Genomic DNA, 22,659 nt, shown 5'->3' with positions numbered 1-22,659 from the left:
AGGGTCTGGACTCCTAAAAATAGCCACTGGTTTCCTTGGCCCTCGCCTTCTGCGCTCCAAGAAGCGGGGCGACCCATTTCTCTTTCTGAGACCCGGGGCCCTGGCGTTTGCGGCTTAGCCCGGGAGAGCCGGAGGCCAGGGCGAGGAGGCTGGGAGGAGGAAGGCCAGAACCCGCAAAGGCAGCGGTGGCTGGTTCTCGCCCCTGGGCTTCTCCGCCACCGCTTCGATTCACCGACAACTCGGTCCGTTCAAAAGGCACAGGCTCGAGTCCTCGGCTCAGGCCCAGAGCAGGCTGCGAAGCCATGGCCTCGGGGGTCGTCCCTCCCATTGCCCCAACTCCCCCGCCCAGGGTCAAGTCCCATTAAGGGATGCCAGAAGCCAGCTCCAGGAGCCGGTCATTTACTCTTTGTCTTTGTTTTCCCCTACCTCTAAAGGCGAGAAAAACATTCACAGAAAGAGGGCGAACGGCGGCGATTATGCACCCCCTCCCGCCCCTCGACACAGGCAAGTCCTCGCACGCATCTGGCGGTCCGCGCGGCTCATATACATATTTCCAGGGGGAGGCTGGGCGGCTGCTTCATCGCCGGGTCAATGTGTTAATTAAAAGTTGGTCCGAGTTGGTCAGCACGCAGTCCCAGATGTGCTTAACAGCATGCAATTAACACGTAAGGCAAATCTTTTTGAAGATACCAGAATTGAAAACCCCCCAAAGAAACTCCACCCTGCCCCCGCCCTGAATGGCAAATAGCAATGGCAAATAAGGGAAAAGTCATTAAAAGACGTAATTAAATGTGGGCCGCCGTTCTTGAAGGGGGGTCGGGTAGGAAAAAAAAAATTCCCTAAATCTATATATTTCAAAAATAAATAGCAAATTGATTTTTCCCCCCCCTGCAGGACGTGCAGGCACGAGATCTGTTTCCCTGCGTTCCCACCCCATGTATATTAAACAGCGGGTGAGCGGCGGCCGCGCGGCGCGGTGACCTAGAGAGCGCCGGGAGTCCCCGGCCTCCACGCGGGTCCCCGCGCCGCCGCCGCCGCCGCCGGCGATCGCAGAGGGGCCTCTCGCAGCCAGATTGGATAATTACCGCGCGGTCGCTTGCCTGGCGTCCTTTATATTTTCAAAAGTGCTGGGGGGAGGGGGGAGAAAGAGAGGTGATAGAGTCATTCTAGATAAAATACATCCATGTGAAAAGTAAAAGTGTTGGTGCAGACACTTAATATCATCATCGCCCCCAACGGAGAAGCCAGTCCGGATTCCAATCGCCGGAGGTTGATTCCGCCGGCTCGCGTCTGCCCGCAGTTTTTAGCCCAACACACCGGGTTCTCAAGCCTCCTCGAGTCATTTTGCTTCTATTTATCTTTTAATTCGGGTTGCCTCATTTACTGTTTCTTTCCCACCTCTCAGAGCCAAACAAAGACCCCGATGTGTTAACCCCCCATTCTCCTCTCGACGCACAGATTCAGGGGCGTACGCGCGTGCGCGCGTGTACACACACACACACACACACACACACTCTACAACTTCCTCACACTTCTCCCCGCTTGCGGAAGCCAGAGGAGGATTTGGTGCCCGACTGGCCACCTTGACGCCACAAGTAAAGTTCTTGGACATCATCTTAGACTTGTGTCTTAGGACGGTAGGTATCAGAGATGACATGGGACTCCATCACTCACATTGCCCCAGAGCAGACGGGGGCAGCCATTCCAAACAATTAATTGTATGTGTTGTATCCAAAGGGCGTGCCTTACTGATGCCACCTAATGAAGCAAATAATGGATTTGCAGTATCTTCGCTATTCATCTGGTCCTTCTAGAAACCTGGGTGTTAAGGAGAAATGGATAGTGATGGATAGAGAGACAGAGAAAGGGGGAGAGGAAAAGGGAGGAGAAGGGTCAGGTACAGATCCTGGAAACTGATCAGATTTGTTGAGTGTCAGCTTGAAGACGGCCTCTGAGCCATGATTTAAACACCTGCAGTATCACTGTTAACTAGGGTCCCGCGACTGCCCCCCACCCCCACTTTGTCTTCCTGCCGCTCCTTTTTCTCCCTTTTGTAGGATACAGAAGGTGAATAATGAAACCATTTTGCTAATAGTTTATGAGCCATGAGATTGGAAATGTATATGGATAGACCGAGCACCAGACTAAAATCATTTGAAAGAAGCGTAAGGCTTGGCAGAGAAAGAAACCTGCCGTGTCCTCTCTCCCCAGCCCGGAGCGGAATGGGACGGATGAGGTGGCCTCATGCCTCTCTGCTCCATCGGAGGGCAGCGGCTTGGTCCGTCTTCCCGCCAGCCTCCTACCCTCCTCGTCTCCCCGAGAGGCTGGAGCGAGAGGGAGATGAATTGGGGCGATGGCGAGATAGCGCGAGCGGGAGATAATCGCTATCACCAGGATTTTTCTTCCACTGATGGGATCTAAAAAGATCTATCACACTGGGCAGCTTCACCCGAGCTGAAAACAATAGACGTGAACTTCGTGCTGAAGACAGCCACGGGGATGCTTGCTGTCTGTACGTCTGTCGTTTCTGTCCCTATAGGGCCGGTTCCCCTAGTTCCGACTCACAAAACCTCGAGAAACGCCGCCACAAGCACCTATTTGACTTCCATACTCAGCCCGCAAGTAGGTTCTCACCCGCTTTCTTAGCGCAGTTACTACAGTTTCAAAGCCTGGGCTCCAAGGGGCGGGAAGAAGGGGAATTTGAGGGAGTGGCAGGTGGCATGAAAGGTGAGGCGCTGGCCTGGCCCATCTCATCCCCGTCCACAAATGGGCCCCAAAGCCTGGGAAAATCCTCGAAGGAGGCTCGAAACAGCGGCCCAAGCCAATGGCCCGCGAGAGACCGCCCCACGTCTGGCCGGGCGTCCGGGAGAGCGGGGGCGCGCGGGCGAGGGTAAGGGCGGGGGCGGGCTCGCTGCAGGCGCTGGTTCCCAGGCCCTGGCTCCCCAGCCGGGTCAGCGACTGGAGCGGGCCGGCCGGGACAGGTAGGTAGCTAGGGGAGCACAAACCAGGCGCGGGCGGCCTTGGGATCCCGGGCTCCGTTCAATTCCGTCTGGGAGTACACTTCTTTGGGCTTTGGGCCAGGGTAGAGGGGACACCCCCGCGGGCTCAGGGCCCTTGGGGAAGCGCAGTAAGCGCAGGTGTGTACCCAGCGCCCGGGGCGCGCACGGGCTTTTCGGGTGGCTTGAAAAGCCGCGCGCACCCGCCTACGTGGAGTCGGGGAAAGTGGGCGCACAGGGTAGGAAAGGGGCGACTAACTCCCCCCCCCCTCCTTAGCACCTTCCTATGTCCTGCCAGACTCGGCTGGATTCTGGGAAAGACAGAATAACTTTTCCGTTTTCGGGGGGTGGTAACCGACGGGAACAGGTATTAGAAGAAGCGACAACCCAGTAACAACTGCCTGGGCGACCCTCTTTGATTCCCCCCCCCCCCGGGGGGGGTAGTGGTAGAGGCGAGGCCTAAGTCATTTCTGTGTATGGGGGGCGGCAGGTGGCGCGGGGCGGGGGTAGGCGGTGGCAAGAAAGAGCACCACCGTTGTCTGCCTCCCCCCTCACTTTCCCAGAGCTCGAGGCCGCCGTTTGGCCCCTTGTGCGGGCTTAGCCCCCTGCTCTGCAGGTCTTGCATTGAGAAGGAGCTTCCAAAGAGAATTAGTGCAGCCTCCTTTGGCCTGCAGACTGGAGTCACCTGTGGGGGCCTCAGTTTCTCCAACCCCCACACCCAGCCCTAGTGGACTATCCTATTGACTCTGGCTGGCGCGAGACATTCAGAATAAATTTAGTGAAGCAACCTCGTGATGTGGGGAGTTTGGAGTGGAGAGCTAGTGTCTGTCGTCCTTGGGGTGGGGGTTATTTTTGAGGAAGGTCTGGCATGAAAATGCAAATCCTACTAAGCCCACCACTGTTCCCAGTTCGGCCCTGGCTCAAGGGGACGAAGAGGGGGCGGCGAGGGGCGGTCAAGACTCACAGTCACAAGAATCTCTTCAGGTCGGCAGGTGTGCGGGGACCCGGCGAAAAGGCGGCTGGCCCCGGGGAGCTAGCGAGGACGAACCGAGGGCGCCACCCGGCAGGGCCCGCTTCCCCCCAGGCAAGGGAGGACGTGACCCCGGGGTACGCCTCCGCAACCTCGGCGGGTCAGGGCCGAGGGTTCAAGTAAAGTTGCTGAGAGGGGGTTGCTAGCCCTGGAGCGTTCCAGCTGACCCCTAGAAAGGAAACCTACACTCTAAGAACGCCGTTGGGCCTCCTGCCCTCGCCCTGTCGCACTCCCCACCCCCCCAAATCCAGGGTTACCTTGATTCCCATCCTGGCGTCTCAAGAAAACTCCCGAGCCTGGCAGTTTCCTGCTTTCCCTCCGTAGCTCCCGAAATCCCAGGGGAAACTTGGCGCGGCTTCCCCCTCCCCCTCCCCGTTTCTATGGGCAACCCCCGGGATTCTCGCTCTCCGGGGCCTTTACCCTTCCCAGCTGGCGCCTGTAGAGCAAAGGTAGGAGGGTAGGAAGAGGCGGAGTGCCTCCCTCCTTGCAAAAATAATAAAACTACTGGAAGTTCTAATAAAAGTAAACGCAGCTTCCCCCCCCCCGTCTGTCCCCCTCCCTAATCCTGCCTGGATAGGGGTGGCCGGGGGCGGGGAGAGGGACGGAGGGTCAGCACCGGGAAGGGGATCCGGCGCAAAGGTACGCCAGCTCCTCTCATTTGTTAGTTGATTCCGTCTAAAAGTTCTCTATTTATAGGCTACCCGCGGCTGCCCGAACCCCAGCGCCCGCTTCCTTTGCGAAGTGAGAGAGGTCTCCGCGGCGCCGAGCGGCCCGTCGCGGTCGTGTCCCGTGATCTGTTTTGTTTCTGTCCTCCCACCGCAGGCAGCCGGGGAGCAGACCGCGCGCGGGGCAGCCCCGAAACCACCCACTCGCAGTAGTTGAGAGAGCGGCTCTGCAGTCCGACCATGTGAGTCCGCGCTTGACCCCGCTTGGCACGCGCGGGCGGGCGGGCGGACGCGGGGCCCCTGCGACCTCCAGCTCCTTTCTTCTCCCTCCTCCCGCTTTAATTTCCCCCTGCCCACTCTCTATTTCCGTGCTTCTCTGACTCTCCCCTGCTCAACTTCCAGCTGAATTTGGGCACCAAAAATGAGAGGCGACTGGCCTGTACGCGGGAGGCGGGGGTGGGCTGAGCACGTGTGTTTCATAAAGAAGAAAACTGAGGGTCTGGGGGAGGGGGAGACGCGCGCGGAGCGGGCCTGGAGCGCGGCCCTGGGGACGGGGGGAGGGGAAGAGGCGCGTTCGGAGCCAGACGTCCCCTGCTTTTGCACCGGCTGACCGCACGATGGGAATGCCGTGCTCGCGAAGCCTCACTATTTGTAACCATCTCTCTGCGATGGGGGGACAGATGTCTTAAAGTCTCCAAACCGCCTTGGGTGGAAAGGAGGGAAGAACGTGAGCAGGGGCCGAGGGTGGTCGGGAAATAGGATCAGGGTCAGGGCCCTAAATTCCAGGTAGATCTGGGCGCTGCGGCGCCTTTCTCCCCCGCGGCGGCGGCGGCGGCAGGCAGGACTCACTTGCGGAGACTGCAAGGGCGCAAGCGGATCGTGGCTCTCCATGGGCCTTGACCTTGTCTTCTTTATCTACCTGCCAGGGCCTTAGACGATGCTTCCGAGTTTTAGGACTCCGACGTCAAGGGGGCGGGGAGCAGGGCAGACTCCGGGTGTTCCCCAAGCCCCAGGCGAGTGGAGCGCCAGGCGCGCGGGTGCGGCGCGGGGAAGGGCTGCGCGCCCCGGGCGCGGGCGCCGCCAGGCCGCTTTTCTCGCAGGCGTGCGGCGGCGGCCATGAGGCTCGCCCCGGCTGTTCCCGCCGCCCTTTCACCCTCGAGCCTAATTGCGACATTTGGTGGGCAGAGAAGGTTGTGATTGAAAATAACTTGGAGCTCGGGTCCGTTTGGCTGGAGATGTGAGCCCAGCGCAGTGGTGGAGAGGAGTTAAGAACCAGCGAGGGAAAAACTGCTGCCCTGCCTGGTCACGCGCTGGGCCTTGTGCCCTTTGGGATTCTTACCCGCCACCAGTTTCTCCTTCTACACTGGGTGCCACAGAGGCCCCCCCCCCCCCCGCCCCCACCTCCTCTCCAGTGCGCTTAATCTCTGGATATTCTGGTGGGGAGCCAAGACCCAGCACGGGACTATGGCAGGGCCACAGAAGGGACCTGACTTCCAAAATGTGTGCACCCAGGGTTCCCAGCGTAGAAACAGGAAGATGGGGGGTCGGTTTGCAATCCGGTCCAGTCCCTGCTTCTCTCCTGTGCTCACACTGCAAGGACAGTCTGGTTCAGACAGGACTGGAGCCACCCACACCTGGCCCAGAGCTGCCTGGATTCTCACCCCGGCCCGCCCAAAACAGCTTTCATAAACTCGGCTGCCAAGTTAAAATCAGAGGCAAGTTTCTGCTACTCTCCCTGGGCTTCGTGCGGAGCTTGGGGTAGATGTCAAATTTATGACAGCTTTATAGCCGGAAACTAGCAGCAGAGGTCCATAAATGTCAGAAAATCTGGGCGTGGGGGAGCAGTGTCTCGGTATACCCCCCAATGCGCACTCCCCGAAAGTAAATGCCCCTCAGTTCTCCTGTCCTAAGAGGAAGCAAAGGCAGGAAGGAAACATCCATGGAGCTCAAAGTCAGGATGGTGGGCTTTAAGAGGAAATGAGAGAAAGAAAAGATGGGCTAAAGGGGACGGTGTGGTCCCAACTAACTGCTTTTCCTCCTTGTCTTCTTGGAAAAGAGTGGGAAGGAGTTGGCCCGTGAGCATCCACCCCGACCCCAGGTTCTCTGACCTTGGCCTCTGGTGTATGCGCAAGTCTGCCAGCACTTGGACTAATTTGCAGCTTCTCAGTTTCCCCAGCTCCCAACCCTTCCCCACGTGCACATTCCCGGGCCCCAGTGCTTAGGGAACATGCTTTGCTCAGGAGCTGGTCACAGGCAGAGAAGGCCCAGCTCACCCTCCTGGCACCCCCTGAGTGTCTCCTTTGCCAGAGACTCTGGAACGGGCAGGTGCGCGGGCACACCAGGCCATGGCATTGGGGTGGGAAAGAGGTGCTTGCCTAAATCCTTCTGCTTTGAGGAATTTTGAGAACCAGTGGGCTCTTCCCAGGTCTCTGAAGGGATCCTAGAATTTGGGAGCTTCCAGGGCTCAGTGAAGTAAAATAAACTTGCCCTGAGCTCCGGCTTAATTCTCTTTGCTGTGAGGCTTCTGCATCCTCGTCCTTCTCCTTTTTTGGCTGCAGATTCTTTTCAGTCGCTGCCCTTCCCTGCTCTGCCTCTCCTGGGTGGCCTCCAGACTCCTAGGGCTTTACCCCCAGGCGGGGGCTCTAGATAGAAAATGCCCCACGTTTTCTTCCCCAGGTTGAGTAAAAATGACCTTCTACCAACCAGACAAAATACGAGAATGAACCCTGTGTGTATGGAGGAGGGGAGGGCAGAGAATCCGGAGGCCTGTTTGTTTCCAGATGAACTAGTTTTGGGGCAGAACCTCCACTCTTTCCAAATAGCTCATGCTTTCAGGGAACCCTGGAAAGAGGCAGGAAAAGAGATTTTTCCTCTTACCCATGCTTCAGGTCTGTAACCGATAAGCCCTGAGACGTGATGGGAGGGAAGCCGTGGGGGTAGTGTTTGCAGAGAAGGTCTCTTTTGCCCACCTAGGAGCAGGCCTTGCCCATCTGAGATGATCTTAAATCATGACGATAAACAGTGGTCACCGTTTTGTGAATACTCAGAGCATAAACACCTGACCGTCCCCAAGTCATGCCTTTCGTGGTGCCTGCTCTGGGTCCAGGGGTGGCAGGATCATCTGTAGCAGCTCCAACCAAGATGGGCCCCAGACCTTTGCAGTGCGGTGTGCCAGTCCCTGCCTTCTTCAGCCTCACCTTCAAGTCCCTTGGTCCCCACCCTGTCCTCACAACATGGCTGGGCCACCTGGGGACTAAAACAGAGGTTGGAACCAACTCCAGTGGCCCTTCTCTCCCTTTCCACAGCAGCTAGACCCTTGACTCTGCTGGGTGCGTGTAGATGGATGAGGGGGCAGGTGGTGCTTCTCCTAAAAGCTGGAACAATTCCTTTCCCTGTGCCCATGACCAATCTTTCTTAGGCCAGGAACGCCTGGATGCAGCCATTCCTGACCTGGGTGCGGAATTCCTAACTTCTGTCTTCTCCTTTATGGAGACTTCTCTTATGAAGAAGTGAAAACTTAGAGGAGCTGAGTTCGGTCTCCTTCTGGGATATCAGCGCATCATACATTTGCACCTATCTAGGCAAAGAGCTGAGGCTGAATGTCCAGGGGAGGGAGAGGTTAGGGAGAACCCCCCGAAAATCTAAGTAAGTCTGTTTGGAAAGGAAGTTCCATTAACCCCATGCTTTCTTCTTGGGTTTCACTTCACTTTGCTGCCCTTAAATGAAGACATACAATTCTTCACTTATGTGACTATTTGGGCCACACGCTTAGCTGTATATTCTGGCCAAGTGTTTTCAGAATTTGGTCCTTGAAGGCATGCATCTGCTACCTGTAAAGTCTTCTGGGTACTCTTCCACCTCACTTAATTTTGACGTAAAGTCTAAGCATTTCTTTTCATCAAGTTCTTGTTCACCTTCAACAGCTGGTTTCAGTTTCTCTCTGTCTCGAATTTCCTTGCAATAACAATCCGTGAACCAGATAGGTTTGGCTTCCATGAGATGGGATTATTCCTCCACAGTTCTCCAGGCTGTTCCAGCTAAAGCCGCCTTTGGTTTCACCTGAGGGAGACACTTATTTGAGGTGAAACTGAGGGGCTTTCTTTAAACCCCATGTATCCAAATCCTTGCTCTTTTCTCTCCCTTCTCTCTCTTTGGAACGTCATGTTATTTAAACAGACATGTCACAAAAGGCAAATAGGACTTTTTTGGTAGAAACTTTGAGACTTTCAAAATCATAGTTCAGGTAGTTCACATAATTTCAGGAAATTGTGTCTTGGAAATTCATTGACAGCTGCATTTATTTGCAGGAGTTTCCTTGTAACGTTGTCTTGCTTCTTTGCAATTGCGTCTTCTGATCAAATGCAGTCTGCCAGCAATGGCTTAACAAGGGTATCTTCAAATGAGTTTTTTTCTCCCCCAACTTTAAAATTCTTTCCACATTTCCCCTTCTCTTACCTAACTGACGTGAACGTTTGCAGCTCAGAAAAATTAAATTTGGAGCATATACTAAATTATACTGGCTCATTTGTATGTATAATCTATTTTATTGTTAACATTTTAATAATTAAAAAGACATTTCCTTGGGGGAGAAATATATATCTTCTCGGGGGGGGGGAGCTTACTGAATAATTAGTTTTTCTCCAACTTTTAAATGTTTTTTCTATCAGATGTATCATTGTTTCCTAATCATTTGTCTCATGTGAATTAAGGAAAGATTCAAATTACTGATTTATGAGACACCACATCACTTTTCTTGCCAGAGTCATCGATATTCTATTATTTGACATGAAATATTTTAATGGAATTTAGAAAAAGACAGTCCCCACACACCTTCATTAACTGGTGCTGGCCGCATTGGCTAAATTATTGACAAGAGACATTTGGAAGTGGAGAAGTGACACAGGAAAAGTTGACGCATCTGCTGGTAAACTGATGACCCAAGACTGCCTTTCAAGAGCAAAAGGGATATGACAAATGGCACAGGGAAGTCAAGGAACTAGTCCAGCTCGTCGGCCCCTGGTCCCCTGGCTGCAGTGTTCCCCTCCCTAACATTTGAGTGATGTATTTTGTGAAGTAACTTGGAAGGGAAGGAGTTTTCTTACTTTTCTTACGAGGGATTCAAGGCTTTTTTTTTTTTTTTTTTTAATGAGGTAGCATTTCAGAGACCCATAAAATTCAACACTGAAATTGTTTTTAGAGCACACAATGTAAAGGTATTTTACTACATGCTCAGTGCTGTGCAGTTCCCGCCACTGTTTAAGTCCAGAACACTTTCATTACCTGAAAAGGAAGCCCTGTACCCACTAAGGCAGTGCCCCCCGCCTCCTTTCCTTCTCACCCTTGACAGCCACAAATCTGCACTCTGTCTCTATGGCTCTGTCTGTTCTGGACATTTTATAACTGAAATCAGTTAACATTTGGCCTTTTGTGTCTAGCTTCTTTAACTAAACATAATCCATCAAGGTTCATCCATGCCGTAGCAGGTGTCAATACTTCATTCCTCTTTATGGCTGAATAATACTTTATGCAGCTCTCATGGTGGCTCAGCAGGTTCAGAACCCGACACATTGTCCATGAGGATGCGGGTTCGATCCCTGTCCTTGCTCAGTGGGTAGAGGATCCAGTGTTGCCTTAAGCTGCAGTGTAGGTCTCAGACGTCGCTTGGATCCCACCCGACTGTGGCTGTGGTGGAGGCCAGCAGCTGCAGCTCTGATTCGACTCTTAGCCTGGGAACGTCCATATGCTGCAGGTGTGGCAGTAAAAAAAAAAAAATTGATTTTGGGGGGGCTATACCACATTCTATTGGTGCACATTTGGGTTGTTTCCACCTTTTGGCTGTTATGAATAATGATGCTGGGAAGATTAACGACAAGATTTATCGGAACATGTGTTTTCAGATCTTTGTTGGGTCATATGGTTGCTCTGTGTTTAACTTTTTGAGGAATCATGATGGTGCTCTCTATAGTGGCTGCCCGGTTCTACAACCTCACCAAAAATGTCCAAGCGTTCCAACTTCTTGTTTTCGCCAGCATTTATTTTATTTTCCATTTAAAAAAGTATACTGGGTCTAAGTGGTATCTCAGTGTGGTTTTGATTTGCATTTCCCTAAGACTTAGGATGTTACATATGTTCATGTACTGATTGGCCAGTTGAGTGTCTTCTTTGGAGAAATGTCACTTCATCGTCTTTGCCCCCTTTTAAATTGAGTCATTTGCCTTTTTGTTGTTGAATTGTAAGAGTTTCTATATATTCTGAGTATTAGATCCTCATCAGATACATGATTTGCCTTTATATTTATTTGCAATTTATATTTTCTGCCACTCTTTGTTGTTGTTGTTGTTTTTTCCTTCTTGGTACTGCCCTGCAATTCATAAAAGTTTTTAGTTTTGATTAAGTCCAATTCGGCAGAATATATTTTTGACAACAGGTGCCCTCCTCATTCATGAGAAGACTCAGATTAAACATAAGACAAAACAAAACTTTTAAAGGCTAAACCTTAAAGAGAAAACTCTTCTGTAATGTGAGAGAGTGACTCTATCAAATGCAGATTATCAGAGAGCGTGTCAAGTTATTGCTGGTGTACACGAAACGGAAACAGCTATAGCTACATTGACCTTTCCCTGCAAGAAGTCCTGACTTATTCAGGACGTGCTGAATGAGATCTTTTATCTCAAGATGACAGTAGTTGTTTTTTTAAAAATTATCGTTATCAAATTCATCTACCAAGAAATTTCAAATAGTCTCCTCTGTTTAAGTAACATTAAGGATCTGCCTTAAACCAACAACAACCAGGAAGATGAAAGAAAACACTGACGGGGTGTTTCTAACCTAGCAGTTTCTAACTGCAGCCACACACAGGCTGTGCAGTCAGGGGCCATGTTCAGAAAGTTCCTGGAGAAAGGTCTTGGAGTCAGTGAGAAGAGAATCTAAATTATTGCAAAGCCAACCTTACTGAAAACTAGTATTAATAAAAGAGGAAGAACCTAAGTGGACATTCTTGAGCGTACAGGCTTTGTCTTTTGTTTTACATTATCTGTTTTTAGGTGATTCACGTATGGGCTAAAAGTCATGGAACCGGGGTTTGAATCAGCTTTTCATTTTATTTAATTATGTGGTGACTGCGGAAGAAGGCTTACGGTGAACACTCATTTACACATCCCTGCTTCTGTGCATCACAAGCCTTGGACCAGATTCTGACATCTGCCATTTTTTGGAATATCCTATTGGGAAAACCACTAAGTTGCTGAGTGTCCACACGTGGAGTTCTTGCGTGACCTGCACACGTGGCTGTCATCCTGCACAGCCCCGAAGGGTCCTGGGGGAGCTCAGTTTCCTCCTCTGCAGGTGACACCTTCATCCCCAAGTTGTGGTAGGAAGGTGGAATCATACGTGTGAAAATGGAAAGGCATTTTGAAGGTTTAGCATGTGTTTCTGTTGTTTATGCAGCGCCTACAATACACCAGGTATTGTCCCGAGGCTTAAAAAGTGCTAAAAAATTAAGTCCTCAAACAACCCTATGGGGAGGTACTGTTATTTCCCCCATTTCATAAGTGAGAAAAGTGAAGCACGGGGATATTCTCTAACTTGCCCAAGATCATTGAGCGGATAAGGGGGAGAGTTAGATTTTGAAGCCAGATAGTCTGGCTCCAGAGTCTGTATTCTTACGACTACATCATCTTGTTTATATTTAAAATCTTGAGATTTTGGTTGGAAATTGGAGCCTGTGTATTCATTGATTCCATCAATATTTATTGAGTATCTATTATTTGCCGGACTTCTCTTGAAACATTGGAAGGTCCAGGGATGCTGGGGCTGCGGTACTGCTGTCTCATGGCAACATTCGGCAGGAGTCCAGCCATCGCTGCCATTTTTGATGGGGTCACCTGACTTGGCTTGATTCATTCACCTGTTTGCCTGCCCACGTTCTGTAATCAATCACATTTGTTACTGTTAACAGGAGAGCTAGGCAAGGAAAATAGATCACAACCAAAGTGGTAAGCCGGAAGGTGAAAATAAACATTATGGCTTGAATTGAGTTTTGCAGACTTTTCTTGCAGCTGTCCTTAAGCACAGATCTATGAACCAGAGAAATTTTGGTGGGTACCAACTGAGTGCTTGACCTGTCGAACAAACACTTTAAAGATTTGGAAGGTGAAAATCAGAAGGGGTTAATAGATGCAAACTATTGCATTTGGAGGGATAAGCATGAGATCCTGCTGCATAGCACAGGAAACTATATCCAGTCATTGATGATGGAAGATGATGGAGGATAATGTGAGAAAAAGAATGTATACGTGTGTGTGTGTGTGAGAGAGAGAGAGAGAGAGAGAGACTGGGTCACTTTGCTGTCCAGTAGAAGTGACAGAACATTGTAAACTAACTCTAACGGAAAAAATAAAAAAATATTAAAAAAATTAAAAAAAAATCAGAAGAGCAACAAAAACCAACATCCACACATAATAATATAAGCTAAAGTATAAGGAAAGTAATAAAACCCCCACTAATTGGAAAGCTTTTAGCCAGAGGTCTTTCAGTCATGATGGACTTTGTTTCCTTATTTTATGTCCAAAAGGTAAATAACAAGCAATACCAGAGCTATTCCAAAAAGCGGACTTCAGGATATGCCACAAAGTTGGGAAACAGTTGACCCTGTCTCATTTATTTTATTTTATTTTATTTTATTTTATTTTATTTTTTATTACTCAAATGAATTTATCACATCTGTAGTTGTATAATGATCATAACAATCTGATTTCACAGGATTTCCATCCCACAGCCCAAGCACATCCCCCCACTCCCCAAACTGTCTCCTCCAGAGACCATAAGTTTTTCAATGTCTGTGAGTCAGCATCTGCTCTACAAAGAAGTTTGGTCTGTCCTTTTTTCAGATTCCGCATGTCAGTGAAAGCATTTGATGTTGGTGCCTCCTTGTATGGCTGACTTTACTTAGCATGATAATTTCTAGGTCCATCCATGTTGCTAAAAATGCTGGTATTTCGTTCCTTTTAATGGCTGAGTAATATCCCATTGTGTATATGTAGCACATCTTCTGGATCCACTCCTCTGTCGATGGACATTTATGTTGTTTCCACATCTTGGCTATTGTAAATAGTGCTGCAATGAACATCAGAGTGCATGTGTCTCTGCGAGTCATGGTTTTCTCTGGATAGATGCCCAGGAGTGGGATTGCTGGATCGAATGGTCGTTCTATGTTTAGCTTTCTGAGGCATCTCCAGCCTGTTTTCCACAGTGGTTGCACCAATTTACAATCCCCCCAACAGTGTCATAGGGTTCCTTTTTCTCCACACCCTCTCCAGCACTTATTGTTTGTAGACTTTGGGATGATGGCCATTCTGGATTCATGCACTGTGACTGAGCAGTGTCCATGGCAATTGCCCTGAATGCTACAGGCTCCAGAAGAACCTTCTGGTTGGCAAGAGAATTAAAGATGCAGCATACTGTGTGGTCATTATCCCTATTCCGTGGCATCCTAATTTTTGAACCATGGTTATTTAAGAGTAACGCGGATACTGGATAAGCAAGAGCCATCCTCTGGAAAAGCGTAGGTGCCAACCAGAAAGTTTGCACCCTTTGCCACCTGAAGCGTGAAGAGCCCACTTTTCAGAGGTATGGTGCCAAGCAGAGGAATTGTGTTCACATTCGACGCATTGTGCTGGGAGTCACGTAGCTGGGCCTTCACCATGATTTGGCCAGTACCGCGTCCATAAGCAGGAATCAGATGTTCTGCGGAATTTTGCCAGGCAGCTGGAGATGGAGCCACATAGCATTGCTGCATCTGTTTTATCTGTTTTTAAATACTCAGCAGAAATCCTCTCTGTGTTGAACATTAGCAGGGATGAGTTTAATACTGCAGACTCACGGTGAACTTGGTGATTCCCAGCACAGTGTGCCCTGAGTACTGCTGGCTTTCTCCTTCCCAGATGCCATCAGCGGGGAGGGAGGTCCTAGGTAGTCAGCTGAGGAGTCATGCTGTGAATCCACGGAGAGGAAAGTGAGGCCCGGCGATTGCAGCCCATGACCACACACCTAGCCAGATGTAGATTTGGGCCTCAAATACAGCCTTCTGGCACCAATGCAAGGTCTTCTTGTCCACAACATCTCTCTCTCTCTCTTTTTTTTTTTGTCTTTTTGCCTTTTCTTGGGCCACTCCCGCTGCATATGGAGGTTCCCAGGCTAGGGGTCTAATCGGAGCTATAGCTGCCGGCCTACCCCAGAGCCACAGCAATGCAGGATCCGAGCCGCGTCTGCAACCTACACCACAGCTCACGGGCAACGCCAGATCCTTAACCCACTGAGCAAGGGCAGGGATCGAACCCGCAACCTCATGGTTCCCAGTCGGATTCATTAACCACTGCGCCACATGGGGACTCCTGACCAGCATTTTTGACGGTGTGCATCGCCAGAACCCCTATAGCCAGAGGTGACCTGGAACATTTACATGGAGTGTAGAGTCCTAGGCCCTGCTCTAGAAATGCTGAATCCCTGGGGCTCAGCATTTTAAATAATCCCCCCCAAATATCTATACCCAGTAAATGTTAGTCTTCCCTGGTCTAGATACTAAAAATGCTGAAATACTTCGTTAGGTCAGTTTGACACTAAGGTAGCTGGGGGCGAGGACAACAGAAATCTTCTAACCACCAACAATAAATGGCAGTATACGCGTAGAAGTTACCTCCCAAATTGGGATTTAAATAAGGCTTGCAAAAGGATCTTCCCATTTGGGGAAATTGTTCTTATTTGAAATTCCATAGAAGTGTGATGCTTTTATCGCACTGTTTTGTACAGCATGTTCTGTCGGACTCGACTCCCACCATTTATTAATTCAGCAAATAGTTCTTAAAATGTCAAGTACCATGTGAAGCACTTGAGGACCAGCAGTGAAGGGAAGGGTGGGGACCTTGACCCCACGGAAGCCAGTGATGGAGGAAAGATGCTCATAGGTGTTTTGCTCCATGGCTTTCTTAGTGGACGCCTTGGTGGAATAACACGTGCAGCAGGTGCCTTTGGACACAGGTCCATTTCAGACCCCCTCCCCCCCTGATCCGTGCTGTGTGTACCTGAGAGGGGAGTGCTGTCTGTGACGTTTTCCACACTTGTTGCAGCATCCTCTGTGTGAAGAATGCCTCTTAAGTCTAGTGCTCTGCAGAATACCTTTTTGGACTACATTCTCCTCACACAGCCCAGTGGAAAATCTGTGCCCCCAGGAAGCCCAAATCTGCGGCACTGGTGTAGCCAGGGGGTGCATTACAGACGCGGAATCCCACCGTGTCCCAGCCCCCAGGGTGCTGATGTTCTCGTAGCCCGCGGGCACTGGGAGGGACAATGGGCGGGCTTTGGTCAAAGAGCCAGTGCACAGGGATGTAGCTAGGCTTTGGGCTGCCTTCAGAGGTGGGTGTGAATTTGAACGTGGAGTGGATCCCTGGGCGGGTCTCTGGTCTCTCAGCTGGGGGACGGGGAAGGCAGCAGAACTGTGTCGGCCTCTCCCAGGCATTCTGGGGCCATCTCGGAGCACAGGTGTGGGAAGAACAGCATTCGTAGGGACCATGTGCCAGTCTCCCGACACAGAGGCTGGATACAACTCAAGGGACACCCAGCCTTTGGCTAGGTGCGTGGAATTAGATTATTTGCTGAAAGTACCTCCTTTCCATGCCTTGACTACTTTTTTCAGGGTGGTTGTTGGGAAAAGGAAAATAAAGGCATTTTCAGTGGGCGACCTAAGTCCAAGGACTCCCAGGTGTTTCGTTTTTCTTTTTCCTCTTCCTCGCCCTCCCTCCCCCCTCCCCCCTCCTCCCTCCCCCCTCCTCCTCTTCTTCTCAGGCAGTGGCTCTGTCTACAAAGAACAAAGTGACTTGGCATCTGCTCACGGTGGTGAGTTCACCTGATGGATGGATTTAAATGGTGTGGTTGTTGCCATTTATCACATTACCCAGAGAATTGCCACATCATCACCTCGACTCCTGCATGGGGAGCGTCCTTCGAGAAGGCTCTTCAGAACTGTTTGTTTTTCTTAGTTATCATAATATTTAAAGATGTGTTGCTTTATTGTTCGTTAAGTACATGCTTTCTTCACGAGCAAGTCTGACCACACATGCCTCCTCACGAATATACGAAGTGAAATAAAGAAAGGTAGCCGTTTCTCAGGAATGCAGGTAGGCATCACCTGTGCATGTAAGTGCTTGAGACAAACTGCTTCTGCCCCCAACCCCCCCTTTCTAGAGCTGCCTGAATAAATAGTCACCTTTTGATTCTTGGTGAGCGCTCTCCAGATCTCTAAGTGATGGCCTTTTGAATTAAAGTCTAAATTCCATTTATTCTTTTAATGCCTTGGAACAAGAGGCGATGCATGCAGCTGCTGTCTTCAGGGAGGTTACAGCCTAGGCTGGGAGGGGGTCAGGAAGGGTAAGCACATTTATCATGGTTTTGAAAATTTATTTTTATTGTTTGTTATTGAAGTGGAGTTGATGGACCCTGTTGTCTTAATTTCTGCGATACACCAAAGTGATTCAGTTCTGCATGTGCAGATGCTTGAAAAAATATTCTTTTCCATTATGGTTCATCTTAGGACGTTGAATCTGGCTCTCTGTGCTATCCAGGAGGACCTTGCTGTTTATCCCCTCCGTGTATAACAGCTTTTACATCTGCTAACACCAGCCCCCCACTCCATCCCTCCCCTAACCATCTTCCCCTTGGCAACCACAAGTCTGTTCTCTATGTCTGTGCATCTATTTCTGTTTTGTAGATAAGTTCATTTGTGTGATATTTTAGATTCCACATGTAAGTGACATCATAGGATCTTTGTCTTTCTTTTTCTGATGTGCTTCACTTAGTATGATAATGTCTCGTGGCATCCATGTTGCTGCAAATGGCATTATATCATTCTTTTTCATGGCTGAGTAGTGGTCCATTGTGTATCTATACCACATCTTCTGTATTCATCTGTTGATTTAGGCGGTTTCCATGTCTTGAATATTGTGAATGCTGCTGCTGTGATCATAGGGGTGTGCTTATCTTATTGAATTATAGTTTTGTCTGGATATATGCCCAGGAGTGGGATTACTGGGCCATATGGTAACTCTATCATTAGTTTTATGAGGAGCTGCCATACTGTTTTCCATGGTGGCTGTACCAACTTATATTCCCACCAACAGTGAAGGAGAAGAAAAGGGAACTCACCTTCACACCTGCTCCAGCAGGTGGACTTATTAATGATGACCATTTTGACTGGTGTGAGGTGGTACCTTATTATAGTTTTGATTTGCACTTCTCTAATATAATAATTAACAATGTTGAGGATTTTTTCATGTACCTATTGGCCATTTGTTGTTGTTGTTGTTTCTTCCTTGGAGAAATATATGTTTAGGTCTTCTACCTTTTTTTTTTTTTTTTTGGTCTTTTTGCTATTTCTTGGGCCGCTCCTGCGGCATGTGGAGGTTCCCGGGCCAGGGGTCCAACTGGAGCTGTAGCCACCAGCCTACGCCAGAGCTACAGCAACTCGGGATCCGAGCTGTGTCTGCAGTCTACACCACAGCTCACGGCAATGCCAGATCCTTAACCCACTGAGCAAGGCCACGGATCGAACCTGCAACCTCATGGTTCCTAGTCGGATTCGTTAACCACTGAGCCACGACGGGAACTCCCTTCTGCCCATTTTTTAGATTGGGTTTTTTGTTGGTGGTGGTGGGTTGTATGAGCTGTTTCTCTATTTTGGAGATTAAGCCCTTGTCGGTCGCATCATTTGCAAATATTTTCTCCCCATTCTATAGGTCATCTTTTCATTCTGTTTATAGTTTCCTCTGCTGCACAAAAGCTTCTAAGTTTGATTAGGTCCCCTTTGTTTATTCTTGCTTTTATTTATATTGCCTTGGGAGACTAACCTAAGACAACATTGGTACAATTTATGTCAGAGAATATATTGTCTGTGAGCTCTTCTAGGAGTTTTATGGTGTCACGTCTTATGCTTAAGTCCTTAAGCCATTTTGAGTTTATTTTTATGTGCGGTGTGAGGGTGTAAGGACATGCAGGTATCGTTAAAACACTGTACGGCTGTCTGGTGAAAGGGCTACATGAACAGTCTTAAACACAGTGATGGTTGTCCAAAGGTGTTTAATCTGGCCATGAAGAATTAGGAAAAGCTGACTCCAGGAGATTGCTTTGAGATCGGTCTTTAAAAACAGGTAGAGGTTGGAGTTCCTGCCATGGCGCAGTGGGTTAAGGATCTGGCATTGCCACAGGTGTGACGGAGCAGGTCGCAGCTGTGGCTCGCATTCCGTCCCTGGCCCAGGAACTTCCATATGCCATGGGTGTGGCCAAAAAAAATTTTAAAAAAAGTAAGTAGAGGTGAAATTTGCAGCAAAGAGAAGACATGAGTGTAGGGTTTTGTACCTAAAGATGAGAATGTAAATAAAGACAGGAATGGGAAAATAGAAGGCTTATTTGGAAGACAGGAGAGGTGTATTTAGGATGGAGAAAGAGGAGGAGCTCACAGAGACGATGGTAGGACTTAGCGTTATCTGAAGTTGCTTAGACATGATATACTCTCAGGCGTATTATCCATCCATTTGCACCTTTCATCCTTGCACCAAGCAGGGGAGATCATGTTTGAGGTTGCTGTTCACCAAGAGTCACGTGCCATTTCCGTCGTATAGCGTTTCTACTGGGAAATGATTGCCAGGTGGGTTCCATATTTCCTAGACCCCTTTGCATTTGTTGGGGCTGAAGGATTGTTCTCGATACTGAGATGTGCATGTAACTCCCAGGCTAACGTGAAGAAGGACGTGTGTGCCCTTTCCACCATGGGCCATAGAAGGGAAAAGGCTGTACACAAAGGACTTCAAGATCCTACAGGCGAAAGAGCCGCTGGGTGGAGGAGTCATGGTCTTGCTCAACCATCACTTGGACTTCATGTTAATGGGACATTTCTTTGAGCAAATAAATAAGCGACTGAGTTACAGAGATGCAGTTTTATGGCAGCTGGAGTTGCCTTAATTAACACAGGTATTATTACCTGGCTTATATAATGCAGGCTCATAGATTTAACTTACGCAGAATCCCTTAAAATATAACAAGAGGGGTCGGTATACAAACCTATGTCTGTCTTCAGAGTGCTTTCTGATTCTATTGCCATGGTTTTAACTACTGGGTATCTGCTAGTAGGGCTCAGTTCTCCATTGTTGGTCCAGACTGCCTACTGGATTTCCCTACTTGAAAGTCTATGTTATTCAGGCCATAAAGTCAACTCTTTTAAATGCGACTGCAGTGTACCATGGATTAAAAAAGTATTCCGCTCCTCCCTTCCCCCCGCCCTGAATAAGTGGTCTTAGTGGAATGCTTGCCTGGCCTGTCTGCTTCATTGATCCTTTCATTCCTTCTGTAGTGTTTTCCTGTCATCATTTAAGGGATTGTCTCACGTGCCCAGTTAAACCTAACCCAGCTGCTAGGTATCTAAGAAGAAATGCAACACAAGCATTTCGTTTCTTTCGTTTTCCCCTTTAAAAAAAAGTTGTTGGAGGATCTCTGACTTGAAATGTTGTGATAATTTCAGGTGTACAGCAAAGTGAATCAGTTGTGTGTGTTATCTATATATACCCACATTTATCCATTCCTTTTCAGATTCTTTTCCCATTGACACAATATTGAGTAGATTTCTCTGTGCTGCACAGTCTGCTCTACAGTACTTGTTCCTTCCGTATTTTATATATAGTAGTGTGTAGATATTAATCCCAACCTACTAATTTACCCTCCCCCAACGTTTCCCCTCTGGGAACCGTAAGTTAACATAAGCATTTTGTAAAGCAGATGCAGAGGCTGCACACTTTGGTTTCTCTTCTTTTATCAAGAATGTGGTCCCTCATATGAACATAGAGAGGCTGGACCCGTGTGGCCACTGGCAGGTGGTTGTGTATTCACCTGAAACAGTATTGAGGACAGAGGAGGAAGAGTGGTAGGGAGAGAGGGAGGAGGGGTTTGGAGGACACATCATCCTGGCCCAAGACTCTCTGATGTTAAGTCCCACTAGGTTTGGAAACATTCTCCCGTCCACACACACTTTGTGTTTAGGATTCCCGCGCGTGCGTAACGACGGCCCTCCTCTTGCGCATGCCCAGAGACCAGGGTGAGGCGCGTTGACTTTTTCTTTGACCTTCCTCTCCGTGGCCAATCATTTTCATCTCTTGGACGTCTTTTGAAACGGCCCCCTCCGCTTCCTCCCCTGCGGCCGCCTTGGCCTGTGGCTCCTGCCTCTCTCACGTCGGCTTGTCCCGTGGCCTTCGGACTGGTCACCCTGCCTTCAGCATCCCCCTGGCAAGGACATCCTTCACACTACCTCGAGAGCGATTTTTCTAAAATGCAAATCTGATGATCATTTTACGCCCTTTTTTACAACCCTTCAGTGATTTCCCATGGCAAAAGTCCAAATTGCTTTGCAGAGCACAAAAGGCCCTCTGTGGTTTAGTCTCGGAATCTCTCCAGCCTCATTTCTGACACTCAGCTCTTCCCCTCCCCCAGGCAGATCACACCCACCGCTTCGCTTAGGCCGAGCGATGCCCGGCTGTTTCTTTTCTTTGTCTCTCTGCTCCTGTGTTCCTTCTGCCTAATGATTGATTATACAGTTTTCAAGACCCAACACAGCTGACGCCTCTTCTGTAACATTATCCCACCACTTTCCCACTCTTTATTCTGTTTCATTTATTCCATGAATTCGATTAAATGTCTGTCCGTTTTAGGCTTATTGTGTTAACCAATAGTTTTGAGAAGCAGAAATAGATAGGGTCCCTGCCCTTGTGGCGCTTACAGTCTAAGGGCAGAGGTTGACATCAATCAGATATTCCCACAAACAAAAGTAAAATGACAACTGTGACAGGTGCCACGAAGAGGGAAAGAGAGCACCTCGATTAGCCTGTGGCAGGAGAATCTGACCTAGTAAGGGAGCCTCGGAGAGACGTACACCAAGGAAGTCTTCCTGAGCTGAAATGTGAAGACCCACTAACCAGGTGAGAACACTGACTCACTGGCAGGGGTGTCACGGCGTCTACCAAAATGCAGGGTCAGGAAGAAATTTGGGATTGCAGGAGAGGAAAATGTTTCCTTGATACTCTTGGGGTCCCTGGATGGGTCTGAAAATTAAACACAGATTCACCGGAGAGAGGCACACACACTGATTTCACCTACGTTTTGTGTGACACGAGAACTTTCATGAGGACATGCAGACCCGAAGAGAGAGTCAGACCTGAATGGGTTTGTGCTGGGTTTGCTGAAGAGTGGAAGAAAGTCGTGGGAAGGAGTGAGGGCGCAAAGAAGATATGGGAGCCAGGCTAGTCACTGGCGAGCCGTGATTGGTTGGATTCCTCTTGGTATCCTTCTCTCTCTCGGAGACAGGAATGGTCCTTTCCTCTGGGTAGAGAGAGGGCACCTGTCACCTGAGGAAGACCTGCTCCAGGGGAGAAGGGCAAGGGAGGGCAGGGGGCCTTCTTGCTTCTACCATTTCCTCAAACGCCTTCAGGGCTGAAAATAGTCAATGTGCCGAGGCGCCGTATTTGGGGGTAGCACATCCTGAACCCCGTATCAGGATCTATGAAGGGACCGAGGAAAGACTAGGCTCAGTGGGAGCATTGGTTTCAGGAATGAGATACAGGGTGAGGCAGGAGAAGGAAGCAGGGGCAAGACTCGGAATAACTTCATCAGCCTGTTAGGTTTCTCTTTATCCCACGAGGAGTGGAAATAGAGACGAGATAGAGAAGATATAATCTCTCTCTCTCTTTTTTTTTTTTTTTTTAAGAAATTCACATTGGCCACTGTATGAAGAGGGGGTGAGCTGAGTGGAAGATGCTTGATTTTTATTTTATTTTATTTTCCCACTGTACAGCAAGGGGATCAAGTTATCCTTACATGTATACATTACATTTTTTCCCCCACCCTTTGTTCTGTTGCAACATGAGTATCTAGACAAAGT

The 22,659-nt window shown here is 49.1% G+C and overlaps 1 protein-coding gene and 1 long non-coding RNA gene across 2 annotated transcripts in view; one reads left to right on the top strand and one right to left on the bottom strand.

The window, feature by feature from the left end:
• The window catches only part of LOC125112595 (uncharacterized), a 187,505-nt gene extending 183,386 nt beyond the window's left edge, over positions 1 to 4,119 (bottom strand). The window contains exon 1 of the long non-coding RNA XR_007131193.1: positions 3,961 to 4,119. This is a non-coding gene — a long non-coding RNA (uncharacterized LOC125112595). The remainder of the gene's footprint in view (positions 1 to 3,960) is intronic.
• The window catches only part of ESRRG (estrogen related receptor gamma), a 657,829-nt gene continuing 638,097 nt past the window's right edge, over positions 2,928 to 22,659 (top strand). The window contains exons 1-2 of the mRNA XM_047754865.1: positions 2,928 to 2,981; positions 4,849 to 4,933. Coding sequence (XP_047610821.1) covers positions 4,932 to 4,933 — 2 coding nt within the window. The 5' untranslated portion in view covers positions 2,928 to 2,981; positions 4,849 to 4,931. The remainder of the gene's footprint in view (positions 2,982 to 4,848; positions 4,934 to 22,659) is intronic.

This window comes from Phacochoerus africanus, chromosome 12, assembly GCF_016906955.1.
Source record: "Phacochoerus africanus isolate WHEZ1 chromosome 12, ROS_Pafr_v1, whole genome shotgun sequence".
Lineage (NCBI taxonomy): Eukaryota > Metazoa > Chordata > Mammalia > Artiodactyla > Suidae > Phacochoerus > Phacochoerus africanus.
This window is presented reverse-complemented; position numbering and strand designations above follow the sequence as displayed.